The sequence below is a fragment of the Osmerus mordax genome, chromosome 23 (genome assembly GCF_038355195.1).
Source record: "Osmerus mordax isolate fOsmMor3 chromosome 23, fOsmMor3.pri, whole genome shotgun sequence".
Classification (NCBI taxonomy): domain Eukaryota; kingdom Metazoa; phylum Chordata; class Actinopteri; order Osmeriformes; family Osmeridae; genus Osmerus; species Osmerus mordax.
The window spans coordinates 6,298,417-6,317,439 of NC_090072.1; the positions used below are offsets into that span (position 1 = coordinate 6,298,417).

General features: G+C 49.2%; 1 protein-coding gene across 2 annotated transcripts; it reads right to left on the minus strand.

Annotated features, from left to right (window-relative positions):
- Positions 1-13,988: 13,988 nt before the first annotated feature.
- On the minus strand, positions 13,989-17,718 carry LOC136967721 (cytosolic beta-glucosidase). Of its 2 annotated transcripts, none has more exons than XM_067261628.1 (5): positions 17,595-17,718; positions 15,919-16,143; positions 15,019-15,731; positions 14,426-14,549; positions 13,989-14,268 (listed from the first exon to the last, which is right to left on the minus strand). In XM_067261628.1, exons 1-5 carry the CDS (start codon positions 17,647-17,649, stop codon positions 14,048-14,050), a joined length of 1,338 nt encoding a protein of 445 aa, XP_067117729.1. In that variant the 5' UTR covers positions 17,650-17,718; the 3' UTR covers positions 13,989-14,047. The 2 variants fall into 2 exon arrangements, with proteins under 2 accessions (XP_067117729.1, XP_067117730.1); XM_067261629.1 differs by having other exon boundaries at positions 15,019-15,821; positions 17,595-17,709.
- Between the last annotated feature and the right edge of the window lie 1,305 nt (positions 17,719-19,023).

Sequence of the window (19,023 nt, forward strand, 5' to 3'; positions counted from 1 at the left end):
CGCCACTGAGCCTGTCTGCGGGATTAGGACCCGGAGACGCTGTTTATTTGCGTCCACTCGTTCCGAGGATATCTCCTCTCCTGTCCACCCTCTTTCATCCTCCTGTCCGCCCAGGCAAAGCCCTGCGTCAGGCTCACCACGCTTGTTTCCAGTTCTGCTGCTCCTCACCGCTCCAAGACAGGAAATGGGAATACGGGGTGGGGGGGGGGATGGGGATGGGGGATGGGGATTATGCCCAGCGCTGGACAGTCGGATTGGAAAGTTTGTAAATGCCTGTTGGAGACTTGAAATGTTGTAGCCTTCGCGTCCGGCCCTTCTGAATGTCTGTCAGCGTAATGCAAATGAAGGAGCAGATCAGTGCTTTTGCAGGGGGGAGGGGGGGGGGGTGTGCAGGCCCTCCACTAGGCTCTGAGGGAACGTTGCCACACTCTGGCTTCCCCACCGCTGACAGCACGTTTAACGGAAGAAAAGGTTTGTTTCAGCTGTTGTTGTTTTTTCTCTACCCCATTTAATTATTTATTTATTTTTTGGGGGGGGGGGGTGGGGGGCATCTGAAACATTTGACGACCACACCTGGAGACGCAGCGGAGCCTCCCGTCAGCCAGTGTCCCCCGAGCGGCCCCTCTCATCACACCTCCCTTCTTTTTCTTCCGCGCAAAAACGCGCAGACGCGGCTCAGGAAAAAGAAAAATGACTGCTCCGCCTCAGCTGTTCCCAGGAGAACCCGCTCCCTGCTCATCTGGAACGAGGCTAATACTTATCATCATCAAAAAGTGCTTGTTTGGTGATAATAACGGGCCAGGATAGATCCTCTCAGCTAAAAGGGGGACTACCTGCAGAAGAGGAGGAATCCTTACGCTGCTTAGCCAAGCACTTTCTGCCTTCCCTGTAAACGCAGGGGCCTAGCTAAGACCCAGGCTTAGCCCAGAAACAGGGGAGATAGGAGAGCTGTTTTTAACCATGGTTGGAGGGGAATTAGATAAAGAATAACAGACAACAACTTCAAATGTGCTTAGCCGTGCAAGAAACACCCGTCGGGGAGAATAAGGAAGGAAAATAACAACGATTATGGGAGCTGTAACCCCTATCTTCCATCTGTGTGTCCTTTACTGCAAACATAAAAATGCCTTATTGGTCTGGTTCCTGTTTGTTCGGAATACTTGGGGCTTGCTATGACTGACTGTTAGGGGAGTATCAAATGGCCTTTCTCTGCCCTATTCAGACAAGCACGGCCACATAGCTTATGGTAACATTGAGCCCGGAGGGTAAATCAGACCATATAAATTTCCCCTCACCTTCCTCGCAGTTCTGGAGCCCAGGGGAGAGATAGGGGGGAACTCACCGTCCTACGCGAGTCGTCATAACTCACGCCCGCGATATGTGGGGAGAAAGTTAACATAAATTCCTGGGTCATATGTGGTTCCTTTATCAAGGGGTCAAGCAGATAGTGTCGGCGTGGAGACGCATCGGTAATATGTGTTTTTTTTTCTGGGCAGGGAGGGGGAGGATGGAGGGTGGAGGCGCTGCAGCACCCTGGGCCCAGCTGGTCTGGACTCTGGCTCCACAGCTGCTATCAGCCCTCCATGTGTTTGGGACATGGAGGTTCAGGACCAGTCCAAGCTCACCTCCTCTTATCAGACACTCCAGTCACTCAGGCTCTGTTAATGGAATCCAGAGAGAGAGGGGGGGAGGAGGGGGGGGGGTGCAGGGAGGGAGGCTGGTGCCGAGAACAGCCGTTGTGTGTGTGTATCCTATCTGATTACAGGTCCTCCTCCAACCAATCACTGCCCGGCGGATGTCTGAAGTGTTTCAAAGGCCACTCTGGCCCAGTATTGATGAACCAGAGCGTTTCTGCAGCCTCGGACGCTTTGGAGAGCCACATCGGATGCCTTGGACGACAGCTCGCACGCACAGAATACTTCCTCCCTGTTTGCATGCGGCGTGATGACCTCTGCAGTTTCAACGGAACATGGAGGGACGTCTGATGTATTAATAGGAGAGCGAAAAAATCTGCCAAAGCTCATTTCCACCAAACTCAGAACCTTCCTTGTGAATCATCAGCACTCCAGGTTGATTTCGTATGAAATGTTGTGTTTGTTTTTTTTAGCATCGCTCGCTTATGCGCTTGAGAGGCCGTACTTACTAGTAATTTACAGCTGTGGTCGTGGAGGGAATGAGAAGATTTGTATGCGACTCCGACTCAGTGGCGAGCCAGAACCGTTTTAAAGGCAGTGTCAGTGAGGACAATGGGAGCAAAACAAAGGCCTCGTAGATTAGCACTGACAGAAAAATGAGCCGTGCCACGGGCAGTCTGAGGAGAACTCAGTGTCCATTTCTCCAGCAGTCACAAGCAGTAAAGCTATCGGTCTGAGAGGAGAGAAAGGAAGAGGGATAGAGGAGGGGAGAATGGAAGAGAAAGGAGAAAAGAATGAAATAAATATCCATTTAAAAATAGCTTCTCAGCATGGCGAGGAGAGATTCGAAGATATTATCCTCAAAGGCTGCGGCTGCTTTGAGTGAGGCCGGGAGATGGGAGCCTGTCTGTGGTGAAATATGAAAGCCCCATACTCGGTGACAGCCCATGGCTTTTCCTGATACAGCTAACACCAGCTGACTGGAGTGATCCATGGCCGCTTTGTGGAGACTTCTGATATAAATGCTGAGGGCTAGATGTTGCAGATCCCCGGTTCCTCCTCCCTCTCCTCGCCATCCTTCGCCCGCCGCGCATGGAAATGTGTTATGTTCCCCCCATGTTCTTCCCCTGCCTCGGAAACCGTAGGCGACGGACGACAGAGGGGCGACTCGGCCGGCGCGTCCTTGTGCCTCTTTAATTTGACAAGGCAAGCGGCCTAGGGGGACTTTGAACTCTATTTTCAAATTGACCATTTATAATCAGTTTTCTAAAAGGGAGAGAGAGAGAGGTGGTAGAGGAGGGGAGGGCGGTTGCAGAGGTGGCTGGGCGCTGTTGTTCTGAGGGAGCGAGGGGCAGTGAGGGATGATGATAATAGGACACGTTGTCACCCGTCAGACACTACTATGAATGAAGATGGTAAAGGGGGTGGGGTGGGGTAAAGATGTGTAAGGTAGGGAACTGACCTCTATTCAAAAATGGAGAGACAAAGGGAGGGGAGGAAGAAAAAAAAACAGACAAAGAAATCCATTCACCTCAGCAAATAAAAACACACGGCAGCGCAGTTTGAACGATGCTGCACCTCTCCATGAACCCTGAGGGAAGAGAGGAGAGGAGGGGAGGGGAGAAGGGAGGAGGGGAGGGGAGGGGAGAGGAGAGGAGGGAAGGGGAGAGAAGGAGGGGAGAGGAGAAGGGAGGAGAGGAGAAGGGAGGAGGGGAGAGTGGAGGGGGGGGTGGGCTAAAAAACCTTCCAGGAAGAAGAGGCATCCGTTGTCCGTTTTTGACGCAAATGTGGCCGCATACATCACCGGCCCGCAAGGTCAGGCAGGCTGGCTGGCGGCAGCACGGCTCCGGGCCGGGCCCAGCCTGGGAGGCGGGGAGGCTCTGTCACGCTGGCTGCTCCAGACCCATCTCACACTGACACTTCCACACCATGGCTCCGCTGAAATATGCGGCCTGGCAGACAACGGGGTGTGTGGGTTGTGTGTGTGTGTGTGTGTGTGTTCGTGGAGGGGGGGGGCGGGGGAGGAGTAAAAAAAAAAAAGGCAAAGAAGAAAAGCTCATTTTCTGGGTGTCAACTTCCCCTCCCGAAAGCGTCACTTGTTTTCATCAGCTCCTCGACGGCAATTATGCAAAACGGCGCGGGGGGGGGGGGGAACAGGAGGACGATCAACATTGCCCGTTGCTCTGGTTTGGAGCCCCCCCCCCCCCCTCCTGCTCCTCGGCCCGGAACAGCACCGTGTCACCTCCACACCAACACGCCCATCCCCCCCTCCCCCCCCATCCAGGTTTAACACCAATTTGGCCATCGAGCGAGGAGGCCGGAGGGGGGCGAGATAATTGACATTCTCAGGTGTGTGAAAGTTTAGTTTAGGGAGCGCTGAGGCGTCCTCCGCTGCTCGACACGCCGCGCGTGCCTGATAGGCTGTTCAGCGGCCCGTGGCCCCCGCTGGCATTTCAGCAGAGGACGCCGCCTCAGGTGTCATAAAAGGGCGTCTGGCGGCACATTGGCGCCGCGGCGGTGAGCGCTCGAGGTCGTTTGCTCCAGGCATTGATTCCCACCATGACCCCATCGCTCTCTGTTAGCTATCGATCCGGAGACCTCTCCACAATGGCCACACGGGCCACACTTGGGAATTTTCACCCCCGGCCCGTCAATACAGCCCTCCTCTGAAGATAGCGAATGGCAAGTCCTCAATAGGTCGTCTGCCATCACTATATGTAATAGGCATTTGCGCCTCTGAACCCCGAGGTCGTTCCCCCAGCAAGGGGAGCGTCCACTCTGCTTTATTGGGATTCCACAGGCGTCCAGGGGAGTTTATTATGAGTGCAGGGTGTGGGCCGGGGAAGGGGACGTCCGCCTCCTCAGGTCATCTGATGTGTTGATGGAGGGAGAGGGGGTGACAGGGAGAGGTTGGGGGGGCAGGGGGGTGGTAGGGGGGTAGTACCATGGGGAGGCAGAACACCCTTTTCCTGGTCGTTGTTCAGGCCTGATTTTCTCCCTGCCTTTTAGCATGTCATCCAGAGCTATGAATCAGGTCTGCTCCATCTGCATACCTGGGCAGCCCTGGCCTCTTTCATTAGGGTAAGAGGGCTCAGACACACGACCCCCGGAGCCGGGAGGAGGGGATTTGGGGAGGGAGGGTTCATTACAATAACAAAGGGGGTGAGTGCAGTGATTGAGGGAGGGGGTGGTGGTGGTGGGGGGGTGGGGTTGGCCAAAAATGGAGGGAGAAAAAAATTCAGGCAGGGCTGAGCTCACCTCCCATTTGTTTCAATAAGCTAAATTGATTCCGATGTCCTCTAGTGCCATTTGCATTGCATCCATTTAGACTGTGGTGCTCTCCTCCTCCTCCTCCTCCTCCTCCACCCCTCCCATTCCCTCCACGTGCCGAGGGCAGGACAACATCGATGGGGACACATTGATCATCTCGGACAGGGGATGCATGAGAACACATACACACACACACGTGTGCCGACGCGCACACACACACACCCATGCATACACACAGACACTTGCATGTGCATGCACGCACACGTGCTCTCTCTCTCACACACGCACACATATATATACACATATAAACACACACACCTTGAGCCTGATCTCAGCAACGCCCCCAGCAGTTGTCTAGTAGGTGCTGTGGGGCCACCGTCGGGGGGGGGCGGGCGGGGGGGGGGGGGGGGGGGTCGTGGACCCAGGAGGCCACTGGAGGGCCTCAGGCTGTGGCCAGGCAGGTGATTCATAAAACCACCGGACACTCTGGTCCCCAGGGCAGGTAGCCATCAGAGGACACACACTCTGTCTCTCCCTCCCTCCCTGTCTCTACCTGTCTCTCCCTCCCTCCCTCTCTCCCTCTGCCCCGGTTTGTGCTGAAAGAGTAAAAACCTTCTCAATCTCACCCTTCGCGAGACTGACCCACATCAAGGGTTAGACCGCACAAGGTTGGAGGCTATGTGTGTGTGTGTGTGCCCACACATTTGTATCAAGCTCTCCAGGGGAATACAGCAGGGTTCTGTGGTTTGATGAATGCACGGCTGTGGTTGGATTTAATTGAAACCCAGTGTGGACATTCAGGTCGCGATCGTAGATTACATTCACTTCAGCCATGATTGCCGAAGAGTGACTAAGCGTTATAACGCCACACAAGCAAGGAGCCAGCGACAACGCCCTGTGCCACCGGGGCGGACTCCCTGCCGCGGGCAGGACAACTGATCCATCACGCCGGCGCCTCTGTCCTTGCCTGGCGCTCGCACGGTCCACCTCTCTCTCCCCGCTCTCCCCGGACACCACCACCGCCGCCCAGGGTGGCACTGCCCACCTGCCTACAGCACAGGCCCAAACCTGGCATCCATCACTCTCGCAGACCACCCCCCCACCCCCTTCCTCCCTCGTAAGCGCACACACACACAAGGACACGCACACGGCTCATCCGTCTGCGTCAGGGTAGATGGTGCCGTCCGTCAGGAGAGTGAGTGAGGACAGGCCGTGTGACTTGAGGCCACGTGTGACCGTGGGGGACGCGCTGAGACGGAGAGACACCCTGCCGGTGCTCTCTCTCTTCTGAGGACCTCACACACACACTCTCACTCGCGCTCACTAACCAACCGACTTCTTAGGACGTCGCCCAATGATCTGCTTGACTGTAATAGACCTGGCAGTGTTAGTTGTAGTGTTTGAGCTTGCCATAGCAGACCTGTCGTTCATTTAAGTCGTGGACTAGTCGTGTGCCAGGCCTTGATTTAAAAAATTCTTGTTTTTTGGCATCAATCCGTTCTGCCCAAACACTTGTTTTTTGAATGCCTCGATTCCAGCCACATTCGTGCACCAATAGAATCCCAGCGTGGATCCAGCCCCTCGCCAGCCCCCCAGCGACTGGCCAATAGCAGACGGGGAAGACGTTTAGGTCCATTACAATAAAAACTGTAGAGGAGAGGGACGGATGTTTCCAGGCCTCTGTACCAAACAGCTTCCCCACCAAACAAAGGGGTCTGGTGAACAATAGTGTGTTTCTAATCGGACCATTCTTGAGGTTCTGGCGTGGCGTCCCAAATGAGGACTGATGTCTCCGAGCGGCCATTGTCTGCTTCAAATTGAACTGGAGAAACATCCACTCCAGGGTGAGTCGGCTGCCCAAGGTAGAGCCCAGCCCCCGCTGGTGTGACACTCTGGAAATCCAGTTAATTCTCTCTTAATTGCGCCCTATTCAGTCCAATTCAGATTGCTTGTTAGAATATAAAGACATGGGCTCTAATGAGTTTGGGGAAGTGGAGAAAGACATGTGAGTGTGTGTGTGCTTGTGTGTGTACTTGTGTGCGTTTCACAGCAATATGGGGCTCCTTTTTTCATTCTTTTTTCATTCTTTGTCGACCAGTGACGTTGGAGGGCCGAGGATGCTTCTCCAGTTAGCACACGGCTGAATCCCCCCGCCCTAATCCACATCCTCATTCACACTTTTTCACTCATTCAAAAACACCCAGGCTTTAAACAGCCCCTGATGAGATTTAAAGCCACAAAATCCCCTTCCTTTAATCACTGAAAGGAGGAGCCATTTTGTTGAGACTTTAACTGTGGCTGGTGTGCTATTTATTACCAGTATCACTCACAAAAACCAAAACACCTGAAGGGCGATATTTGTCATGCTGAGAAACTTTAATGTTGTCCGGGGGCTGGGGTGATGTGTGTTTGCGTGTGTCTGTTTGGGGCACAGTAGCCTTCACCCAAGGCTAGGAGTGAACAATAGCCTTTAGCCAATTAAAACTGAAGGCAAATAGGAATTATAAAATGTTCAAATGTCTAATATCAGCAGGTAGTCATTACACGCCCCCTCTTCCTGTTCTCAACCTTTGTATTGCCTCGTAATACATTGTTTGCACTACAATCGTGTGTCGGTTTCTGGTGCCGAAGGATAATGATTGTGCTAATCCAACAAAGCAAAAATCCCCTTTTGCACATCATGGAATTTCGTTGTAAACTTGTGACCTTATTAACCTTCCTAATCCCCGACTGCGTGCCCACGATAAGGGGCTTACACACACACCCTACACACACACACCATACACACACACCCTATACACACACACACACCCCTGTCACTTTGAAGCAGGGCACAAGTGCACACTTCATAACTCCCCCCCCCCCCTCCCCCCCTCCAAAACACACTCTGCACGCGCTCTTACTTCTCAATACACCTGAAGATCAGCAAACAGTCCCTCCACGGCATCCAAACCCTCTCTCACCCCAGCCTGTACACCTGTAACCCCCAGAACCGCCCGACACGGTCTCCTCACGCGGCGGGGTCCTCCAGAGCTGAGCGTGGCGCGAGCCAACGCAGGTCTGATTGGTATTAAGTGCGGAGATTAAAAAGCCATCTCGGAGGTCAGGTCAGCTGGTGTTCATTTGAATGCTTGGGGAGGGCCGGGCCGGGCGCTAGATAATTCTCTCATTAGCGCCACTCAAATCCTGAGTGACAACGCGGGTGAGCGGGAGCATGTCGCTACAACACTTAGAGTTAATTAGTGCGAGCGCACTGTTGCTCCCCCTCTCCTCCGCCCCTCCTCCCCCCCCCCCCTCCGCCCGGCCGCTCCTCCTCTCCGGCGGGGAGGCCGGGACCTCTTCCGACTTCCCCCTTTGCTCGGGCCGCTTGGCCTCGGGCACTGCCATCACTCAGATCAGGGGACGGTTCTGAAGTCCAGAGAACTGCTCTGGAAAGGGGAGACTAGGGGGAGGGGGGCTCCTGGTCGGCTGCCCTTAATTACCTCATCTAATGCAGTTCCAGTTAGCGATGCGCGCTCGTGCAGTGCCCGTTCCCGCGAGGTCCGTGGCTCCAGCGCTCGTGGCAGCTCAACATGGAAGCGAACAGGTTTGTAGTTCTTCCTCGCGAACTGTCCTCCAAACAGCTCACGCACACGACCCTGCACGTCCTTGGGTCCTGAGCATTACACCTGCTGCATTTCAGCCACATACAACCCGATTCCCGGGATGATCGAACCACAGACAGACAGACAGACAGACAGACAGACAGACAGACACACAGAGATTCCTGCCTTTATAGTTAGATGGAATGGAGAGATGTTCTGGTGGAGACGTGGAGAGGAGAAATATATTGCTGGGAAATGCCTTGTGGGTGTTGGGTGCAATGCAGTTGCAAATTGCAGGTCTTGGTTTGTTTACTCTGTTGTCTGTTTGCCAAGCAGAATTGTATGCATTCTATCTCTGCGTGGATCCTCTCTCCCTGCCACCTTCAGCATACAGTATATTCACTTCTCATTTCAAGCAGCGACGAGTGTCACACTCACACACTAACACACATACATACTCTCCTGCGGTTTTCGCTATGAGAGATAGGGCTGGGCTCATTGGCCACCTCACACACACACAGGGGGTATCTCTCCCGCCCCGCCGGGCCTACCACCACACACACACACACACACTGCATACCAATCCACACACACCTCACCCACTGTGCACACACGAGTGACTGAATATTCAGTGAGCTTTCAATTTTTCAAGGGGGTCCATGAACCCCCATCATGGAGCGCCGTCATCCGCCAGAGAGTTGGACTTCAGCCGTCGTTAGCGAGGTCATTTCCTGTCTCTCAGGGAGAACAAAAAAGAAAAACTTTTTGTAGTTGGTTCTTTTTTTTCTCCATTCCTTTCTTTGCCTCAGTTTTCTCATTTAATTCATCTCCAATTCCACTTTCTGTATTGAAAGCCCAACATTCATCCCTCAATCATGCCCCACCTCCCTACACACACACCACCAAATTCCAAAAATTCCTGTCAAGGCTATCCAAAGTGCCTTTTTAACTCTGATGTCACGCTTCTTACAACATTGACAAAAGTAGCGGCGCAGCTCCAAAAAGCGAGTTACGCCGCTCGAAAGCATTTCTCCTCCCGTCTAATGTGGTGCATACACAGGCTCAGATTGGGCTAGGGAGAAAATGGCTCCCAGCAGAAAGAAGGGAGGGGGTTGGGTGCATTGGGTTGCGATGAAGGATGGGGGTGAAAACTGTTCTTTTTCTTCTCCAATGTTTTGCATTAATATGAATTCCCACCAAAATGTCTGGCGAAGTAGGTCGATGGGATTTAGAAAGTTTGGCTTTTTTTTCCCCCTGGTTCTCTCTCATCAATGGAGAATGAGCAGTGTGATTAGGAGGGGGAAATATGAGCTGGAGAGAGCCGGGGGGGGGGGGGGGGTTGGTGGGGGGTGGAGGGACAGAATGAGAGACATATTGAGATGGAGAGGGGGCAGAAGGTTTGTTTCTCTGGAGGCCTCCCTTGTTGAAAGAGGAAGAGAGGGCAATATGGGGAGACAGATCGGGTGGGGAGGTGAGACAAAGAGAGAAATGGTGAGATACAAGAAAAAGAGAGTGATGAGTATGAATTTCTCTCTTCATAGTAGATATTAAAGACACCGTCTCCCCGAGGTAAATGCATATGATGAGTAAACAGAAAAGGTATTATTGGTCAGACGTCTGCGACTTTGTACCCTTAAGTACTACACTGAGACATAAGATCTGATTTATTTTTTAAACATTTTTATTATTCATTATAGAGATTGTTAATTAGCGGCTAAATTATTCAGTGTATTTATAATAAGTAAATCAGTTTCTAGTGTGTTGCATATTTAATAGAGCCTGTCAAAATATAACAAGTTAAGTTTGGTCCAATACAAATGGGCCTCCCTTGATAATTTGTGAGAATGTTCCTTCGCAGCAAATCTCCATTGGTGAATGTGATTGAATGTTACAATTAAACGTACTAATTCATTGTCAGAAGCAACTTATCTATACACATGATATATTTGCAGCCTAATTGGAAAGCACGTTTAGGAATGGCCTCCTCTGCCACTTTCTACATCACAGCCTAATCGGAATAAATTCTCCCCATAATGAATTAAAGTTGGTGTTCGTTGGGGCTATTAAGAAAGACTGTAGCAGTGAATTATTTAAATGTTAATTAATGTTTCAGCGTTCAAACCTGCAATGGGCACATATTATTCCTCGGCCTCTCGCTAAAAGGCTAATCTTGCCACTCGTTAAGTGCAGAGCAACTTTTCCTCGTGTGGCACGCAATCAACTCTGTGGCTGTTCCCCCCCCGCTACCCCCGGCCAGTAAGGAAGGAGAGATGGAAACCATCAATACAGAGAGGACAGTTGTGGAATTACTCATCGAGTCCTGGGTGAAAATCTCAAGGAAAAATTGGCATGCCCTCACAGCTATGAATCATGGGAAAATAAGTCATGCTCTCTTTTCCGGCACCCAGTTCCCTGCTACAGACAGACCCTGGATGATGGTGTAGACCTCCAGCTTCAGTCTGTGTGACTGGTCCTCCTAGCCTCGTTGGACTGCAAATGGATTGTTGGTTAATAATTAATGCATCATGTCTAGACAGTGGGCCTTAATATGTAGATGCAGAGGAACAAGAAAAGAAAAAATACCAATCAAAAATCTCTGTTGGAAAATGTAAACAAAAAGCAAAATATTTAAGAATTAACTAGTTAGTATTGTGTGTGTGTGTGATTGTGTGTTGGGGTCACTTCCCTACCAGAAGCCCCAGGCCCTGTATGTGTAATGCCCAGTGGCATGGTTCATCTCCCAGCATGTGAACTGTATAATAACGTGCAGGTCCTCTCCGTGTGTCCAGTCAGCAGGGAGACGGCAGCGACAGCCATTAGGCCTCAGCTGCGGCGGCTGCTAATGACTCAGGGCTGTGGCTACACAGAGGTCGTCTTTCGAAAAATGGAAGGAAACTTCCAGCGTGTGCAAAGCGTCTGCTAAACTGAAGTCAGCAGCGCTCATCCAACAGAAGAGCCCCAGGGGAGGAGCTGAGGGGGCTGGAGAGCCGCACAGCCATCCACAACAATCTGCCGGGAATCCACGCCGGCTGCACGGTACGGTTATTGATGGAGACACAATAGCGTGTTATACATCACCAGACGAAAGAGACTGATTCTGCCTGACTGAGACAGAGGAGGCCTACAGAGACATTAGTCTCAACTGTTGAAAACTATCTGCATAGCCAACTGGATGTCAGGGCACAATATGTTTATTAATGCAAACAAAGTCACATAATACGGGATATAAATGATCTTGCTCTCTGTAAAAGTGCATAAATATTAATTTCCAAAATACAAGATATATGATATTGTGAGAAGTCATTCAGTGGCTTCTATATATATCCATGTTATACAACTCATTATTCACAATAAATTCCAGATTTTGTGGCACCAAACAGTTTGACACATTACTGCATAATTTCCAAACCTGTAGTACCATGTCCCACCACATAGTGGCAGCATAGACTCAGAAACTCCCCAGAATAAACCCCTAAAAAAACACTTTTACCCCTTCAAAGTAATAGTATCAGGTTACTAATACCTCAAACAAGCGTGACTGCTTGAATAATTCATTTTAATACGTGATTGTTCCATAAAATATATTTAACATTTCAACTTACAAAGGCTTGTGGAGAACTATTCAGGGTCGGCCAACTGAAAGCACAAAACCACCACAACTAACCACACGACCAACCCTGCTTTGACAGTCCTGCCTCCCCACAAACAGCTCCTCTCATCTCCAGAGCTCTGAGCTCCAGAGATCCTGCTGAACACTAGGAACCAGGACTTGACGTTCCTCTGCCTCCCCTCCCCCTAAACCCCCCCCCCAGTCAGGAGTCTGAACAGCTGCCGAGGCCTCACATGACACAGCACCTGGCCGTCCCATGGTGTCTCCTGAGGTCCATCACATGACACAGCACCTGGCCGTCCCATGGTGTCTCCTGAGGTCCATCACATGACACAGCACCTGGCTGTCCCATGGTGTCTCCTGAGGTCCATCATCCCGGACGACTCCCTCACGCCGTTCCGCAGAGAAGCTTTGATCAAACACCGGTGATTCACCTGTTGGTTCTGTGACAAAGAGTTTAATCTGCTGGAACGTGGGGGCTTGAAACACAGCGCGGAGGATGCCACCTACAGATCAATGTGGGAAAACATGCATTAACCTTCCGGTTAATTGGAAAGGTCTTTATATTCTAACAAACGGTTGTGGTCCTTGGATCCAGATGTTCCCATCTTTTTCTATGCTTGGATAGGTAGAATGAGGTTATGGGATTTTTCACCCTATGAAATGATGATGTCATTCGGAGGAAATGACATCATCCCCCTGAGTGTTGCGGGCCATTAGGAATGACTGTGGTAGCCCAGCCAGACTTGACCTGTTCGCTCTCTGCCTACCGCAACCAAATCACTTCATTATATGTAGCCTAAAAGCCATCCTTCTTGCTTACCTAGGCCTTTTCCTTAAAATAAAAAAAACGACACTTCTAGTGTGGGACATTGTTTCTCATAGTTTGTGTGTAGAGAAATGTGTGGCTTTAAATTCAAAGGGCCGTCTCAAAGGGAATTGTTTTTCAAGCATGCTTTGGTGTGCTGTTTTTCCAGAGGCCCCTGAGTGTTAGCCTAATCTCTCAGTATCGTACTAGTACCCAGATGGTACGCCCTCATACCTGACCCCCCTCACCGCCCCACCCTTCCCTGGAGCCTGTCTCCAACAGCACCTGGACAGCCGGGCCAGGCTGCCGCTGATAGACGGAGCAGGCCATCGGAAGCTGGGTACGTGGAGTCAGGATATGAGGACCCGGCTCCCCTCACCCGCATCAGAGACCCATGAGGGCTGTCTAGGATGAGATGTGTCGTACACACACGCAGGGAGACAAACATACGTTTGAGTACACTATGCCTTGACTCTGTGTCGTACACACACGCACACACACACACACAGTAACACTATTACCTGAATGTTTTGGCTCCACACATACACCTCAATGCACTGTGCCTCACTCACCAGTGGGCCAACCCTGGGCCATGTCAGTGTTGGCAGCTGGAGCGGGTCTGGAAGCCATTCAGCTGGCCTGCTCTACTGTGTGGGGAATTCTGCCCTCTCCAAAAACCTCTTTGTAAAGATTGACTGGAAATTGGGAGGGCTAGAATACTCATTTCTACGGAGTTAAGTCAACTTAACACTGTTTGGCCAGGACCTTTGCTTCTGTGCCAAAGTCAGGCAAAAATCACTTCTTTGTGAAAGCAAGTGAGGGAGCTTAGGTCTGTTTTCGAAAGTGTTTTCCGGGCTGACAAAGTCAAGTCATTCTTGAAGAATGCATGTGACTGCACACTGCTTATGGGCTTCTTCCAAACTGAAACTAACTGACTTCTATAATTCAGTAGCTGATCTTGTTAGTGCAATCTAGCACTACTTTCTTTTTCACCAATTCTCTTTGGGTTATATAAAAAGCTTCACATAGTAACATTGACAAGTCTGGAATGTATCAAAGAACAATTTAATCAAAAAAGGCAATGACTGTTAATGTCTGAGAAATGACTCCCAAAAGGCATACGTCCACAATTCAGACTAGTTTACTCCGTTGTTAAATCATCCGTGCCGGCCTGAGTTCTGTATTTGGCGATGGTCTTGGCGTATTCCTTTCCAGACACATAGCTGGACCGCTTCTGCTCCGCCCCTGAGAAGTCGACGTGGAAAAGGCCAAAACGCACACTATACCCGCTCGCCCACTCAAAGTTGTCCAGGAGAGACCAGGCAAAGTAGCCCCTGACATCCACCCCATCCTCCTGGATAGCTACGCAGAGACACAACACAGCAACATCTTACAGCACTGGCACCTTTTTCAGATTAGCCATGTGATGACGGTATTTACTGGCAACACATTCAAAACGGTTTATCAGGTCAATCTACTGTGCAACAACACCTCTGAGCCGTTCTGGACCGATCGGTACCTTTGCCCACTTCCTGGATGGTGTCCAGGTAGTAACCAGCACGCTGGACGTCCTCCAGGTCCACCAGACCCACCTGAGAGAAGCCGTTCTCTGTGATGTAGATCTCAGGCCCGTTCAAAGTATCCTGAATAGTCATAGAAGATACATTATTGTTCATACAAGGCATCATCAAACCAACAGTGATTCAGCTGTAAAAAACTGCCAGGGAAGTCCACAGAGTGGTGGACTTTGTTTGCTGGCACTATTACAGCAAACAAGTCAAACTAATGGTCTGTGACAGCTCCCAACGGCGGGACACATTGCTCAATCTCGGATAGTTTGTATCTAAATGATGTCTTCATTGAATGTGACAACAAACTAATGGAGAATCAATCTGTTTGTGTGCGCGTTTAAAAAATAAATAAAGACGGAAATCAAATGGATTACAAGCCGCTAAACAAACGTTCTCTGATCCTGGTTGGGGTCAATTTGAAATCCAACGAGCCAGCTAGCTTCTCAAATGAACGAAAGGACAACTTGTTATTCCCCACTCATCGTTCCTGCTCTGTAGCTGACTGGACTGGAGTCGCCCCCTGCCTGCCTCCTTCCTGTACCTTGATGTATCTCAGCAGGTTCCTCAGGCCCTCAGGGAACACGGCCAGCCAGGAGACCCCGCACACAGGCCAGGAGGCGTCCGTCACCCCCTCTGCATCCCGGTCACTGTCCAGACTCAGCATTCCTCCACAGGCCCCCCTCGCTTTCACCTTACGGGACGTGTAGTAGTTGAGCGCGAAGAAATCGGCCGTTCCCAAAACGCTGGGCTCGTCCTCCGAGAAGGTGGGGAGTCTGGGACGTCCCTGGTAGCCCTGCTCCTTGCTTCTCCGCTCTACGTTGGATCTCATCACACCAGGGTAGTCTCCGGTCAGGAACACAGGCCAGGCGAACCATCCGAAGGTGAAGGCTAGGTAGCGTTGAGTGGCAGCCATGTCTTCAGAGCTAGCGGGGTCCAGAGGCTCAGCCCAGTCACTGTTGATGGCCAAAGACACCGCACCGCCCTGAGTGGCCCTGTAGAGGGTGTCGTAGCTGTGCCAGGCCCTGGCGTGGGCCCGCAGCATGTTGTGACCCACAATGTAGGCAGACACCCCCTGCTCCTTAAGCCCTGGTGCAAACAGGCCATCCTCGTAACCCATCTTGGCACAGACGTAGGGCTCGTTGATGGTAATCCACAGCTTGACGCGGTCCCCAAACGTTCGGAAGCAGAACTTGGCGTAGGTGTCAAATATGCCCGCCATCTCTGAGGATTTCCACCCTCCCTGGTCCTGAAGCGCTTGGGGCAGGTCAAAATGGTAGAGAGTAACCATGGGCAACACGTTGTTGGCCAGCAGGTCATCAATCACTTTCTCGTAGTACTGCACCCCTAAGGGACAAATATTTAGTGACTCAGAGCTGAGTGGTGTAGAGCTGGCGAGCTTGGTGGTGCTAGTGTAGAGCGGAAGGCCGACAGGCTACCTTACCTTTCTTATTGACGTGCCGCGTTGTTCCGTCAGGCAACAAGCGAGCCCAGGAGAAGGACAGGCGGTAGTGGGTGAGCCCCAGCTGGAGGATACACCCCAGGTCCTCCTCCCAGAGCTGGTAGCTGTTACAGCTGACATCTCCACTCTGGTCCTCAAACACTCTGCCTTTCCCATGACAGAAGGTATCCCATATGCTCGGGCCCTTGCCGTCTGCATCCCAGCCCCCTTATAGAAGGACACAATGACATGGCATGAAGCAAGCCGAAGAATGGCAATAAAGTGTAACAGGGGTAATTAGATTACTAATGAACATCTTGGTAGCGAGGTGAAGTTAGTTTCATATTCGACATTCGACTCACATTCGGAAGACGCTACTTTGCAGCGTCGCGTTAGGGACCGGGTGAAAACTAACCGTAAAATAAAGAAAATGTATGTGTTTCATTATATTTCTATGGATATAAAACCTCAAATTGACACCAGATTATTCTAATAATGTCTGGCCTACTTCCACAACCTTTACTTTTGCAATAAAATTTCAAACAACATGATAGAAAATCGCTAATCTCTGAAAAAAGCCTGAAATCCTCGCTAATAACTTTTTCAAAATTGTACTGAAAAATCTCAAATTGACACCAGATTATTCTAATAATGTCTGGTCTACTTCCTCACACTTTACCTTTTCAATAAAGTTTTTAACAAAATGCAAATAAATCTCTAAACTGAAATAGCAGGAAATCCTTGATAAACTTAATGTTTTCAAAATTGTAATGAAAAATGCTCAAATCACACCAGGTTATTCTAATAATGTTTGTCCTAATTCCACACCCTTTACTTTTTTAATTATGTTTAAAAGAAATATATATAAAATCGCTAATCTCGGAAATAGCATGCTATATGTAGTAGGCTAGACATTATTGGTGTATATCTGAGATTTTTCAGTACAATCTTTTAAAAGTTATCAAGTTTAACGAGGATTTCATGCTATTTCAGAGATTTCAGCAATTTTCTATCATTTTGTTTAAAACTTAATTGAAAAAGTAAAGGGTGGGGAAGTAGGCCAGACATTATTAGAATAATCTGGTGTATATTTGAGATTTTCTAATACCCGTTTGATTTTGCTTTGCATGCTGCTTTCAGAGATTAGCGATTTTATATATATTTCTTTTAAACGTAATTGAAAAATTAAAGGATGTGGAAGTAGGCCAGACATTATTAGAATAATATCGTGTATAATTGAGATTTTTCAGTACAATTCTGAAAAGTTATTGAGTTTGTGGAAGAATGCCAGACATTATTAGAATAATCTGGTGACAGTTTGAGGTATTATATGCATAGAAATATAATGAACCACATACATTTTCTAAATTGTACGGTTAGTTTTCACCCGGTCCCTAACGCGAAGCCGCAAAGTAGCGTCTTCCGAATGTGAGACGAATGTCGAATATGAAACTAACTTCACCTCGGTCATCTCGGTGACCATGAAGAGCAGACTTCCGGGCGCGTAAATTGGGATGAAATTATATATATTACGCTTATTGCTATGTTAATATGACCCATGATGACACGATGCATCATTTGATCTAATGATAATGTGTTGTATTTTTCCGGTCTGTGTGCTTATTACATTTCCAAATGATAGTGTGCCGTTAGTGTCCGGTCGTGTGTGGTTGTATTACCTTCTATTTGATAGGCAGCAGTTGCTGCTCCCCATGCAAAATTACCCGGGAACATGTCTCCGCTGCATGCGTGATTTTCCAAGGTTTGCAATGGACGGTTGTGTAGCAGACATAAAGCGATAAAACTTTGTTGTAATTGAGGGATTACAACTCTTGAATGGCCAAATACATCTGCGCAGCTTTATTCAGAAAGCTAATGACGAACGTGTTCACAAGCGTCAGTGTGAGCCTCTAGCTGCGCAGTAACTGAGATCTAATGATTTTAGATATAAAAATGCCTTAATTATTAATTGCCTTAATTATTTTTGAGAGATCCTATCATATACACAAGCTAATGTAAATGTGCAAAATAACAAGCAAAACGTTAAATGAGTCTTGTGAATAACTTTTGACACCTTGACGCAATGATAAAGTTACTGCCATATGGTTACCGTATAGTATAATTTATTTTGTCAGTGTAATTCTTAAATATTGCCTAGCATTTGAGTGTGTGTGTTATTGCTTATGAAAGCTTCCTCCTGGCAATAACTGTTGTCAACAGAGAAACACTTGTGGTGTGTTCAGAAGTCGTCTAGCCAAGAAGTTCAATAACAAAAGGGCGAACAAACAGAGAAGGCCCTCTGTTTGCAGATAGACTTCTTTCAGAGGTTGTCAAACTGTCTGAATAATGGCTAGAAGTGACGAGCACTGCATTGCCCCCAGGTACGTAAGGTCAACTGGGTGCAGTCTGAAGCCAGCCACAAACTAGATCAGGTGATTCTAGATGGAGGATGGAGTGTTCTGTAGACCTCCGTTGTACGTGATGAATCAGCCTGCAAGGTCATTGTTCTGTTCTGCACATGTGGGATCTTGTAGTCTTCCCATATCTGGCCTTTCCAGGATACTGCCCATCGCAAGCTAGCCTGAACTTGTTCTGTAAGTGAAAAGGAATCCTTAAGTAAATGCAACCAGGGACCGAGTCTGAGCTGTACCTGACTAAAATAGTGATAGAAGGGATAGAAGTGGAGAGTAATACACTACAGAGAAGGACAGTGCTTTATATAAGTTAGCATGTGATTAATATATACTCTATTTGATGATAGCTTTAACACTTAATGTAACATAATATGGGTCAATATACACTAACTGACTGAACTTTGAACATTCAGAATCATGAGTGAGGAGTTATTGAATGTTTGCCCGATTAATATAGCCTACAAACAAAACTGCACTGTTGTTCATTTGTACATTTAGTTTAGTGATTCAGGACACCGTATGTTCTAAAGTAAGATCATGCCTCTGTTTTCACACTATTTTACAGCAATAAACCTGGACAGAGGGCGAGAATGAAAGAGGGCTGTCCTAGAGAGAAAACCTGTGGTGACGTCAGGGGGTGCAAATGCAACATGGAGCCCGGGGCAGGACTTTGAGTGCAGTTCTCAATGGAAAG

Excerpts from the sequence above, each read along its gene's own strand:
- LOC136967721 (XM_067261629.1), bottom strand. The coding sequence starts at position 17,649 with ATGTTCCCGGGTAATTTTGCATGGGGAGCAGCAACTGCTGCCTATCAA. Across the intron at positions 15,822-15,918 it reads GCGGCACGTCAATAAGAAAG|GGGTGCAGTACTACGAGAAA; the intron begins GTAAGGTAGCCT and ends TTTGTCCCTTAG. Across the intron at positions 14,269-14,425 it reads CATCCAGGAAGTGGGCAAAG|CTATCCAGGAGGATGGGGTG; the intron begins GTACCGATCGGT and ends GTCTCTGCGTAG.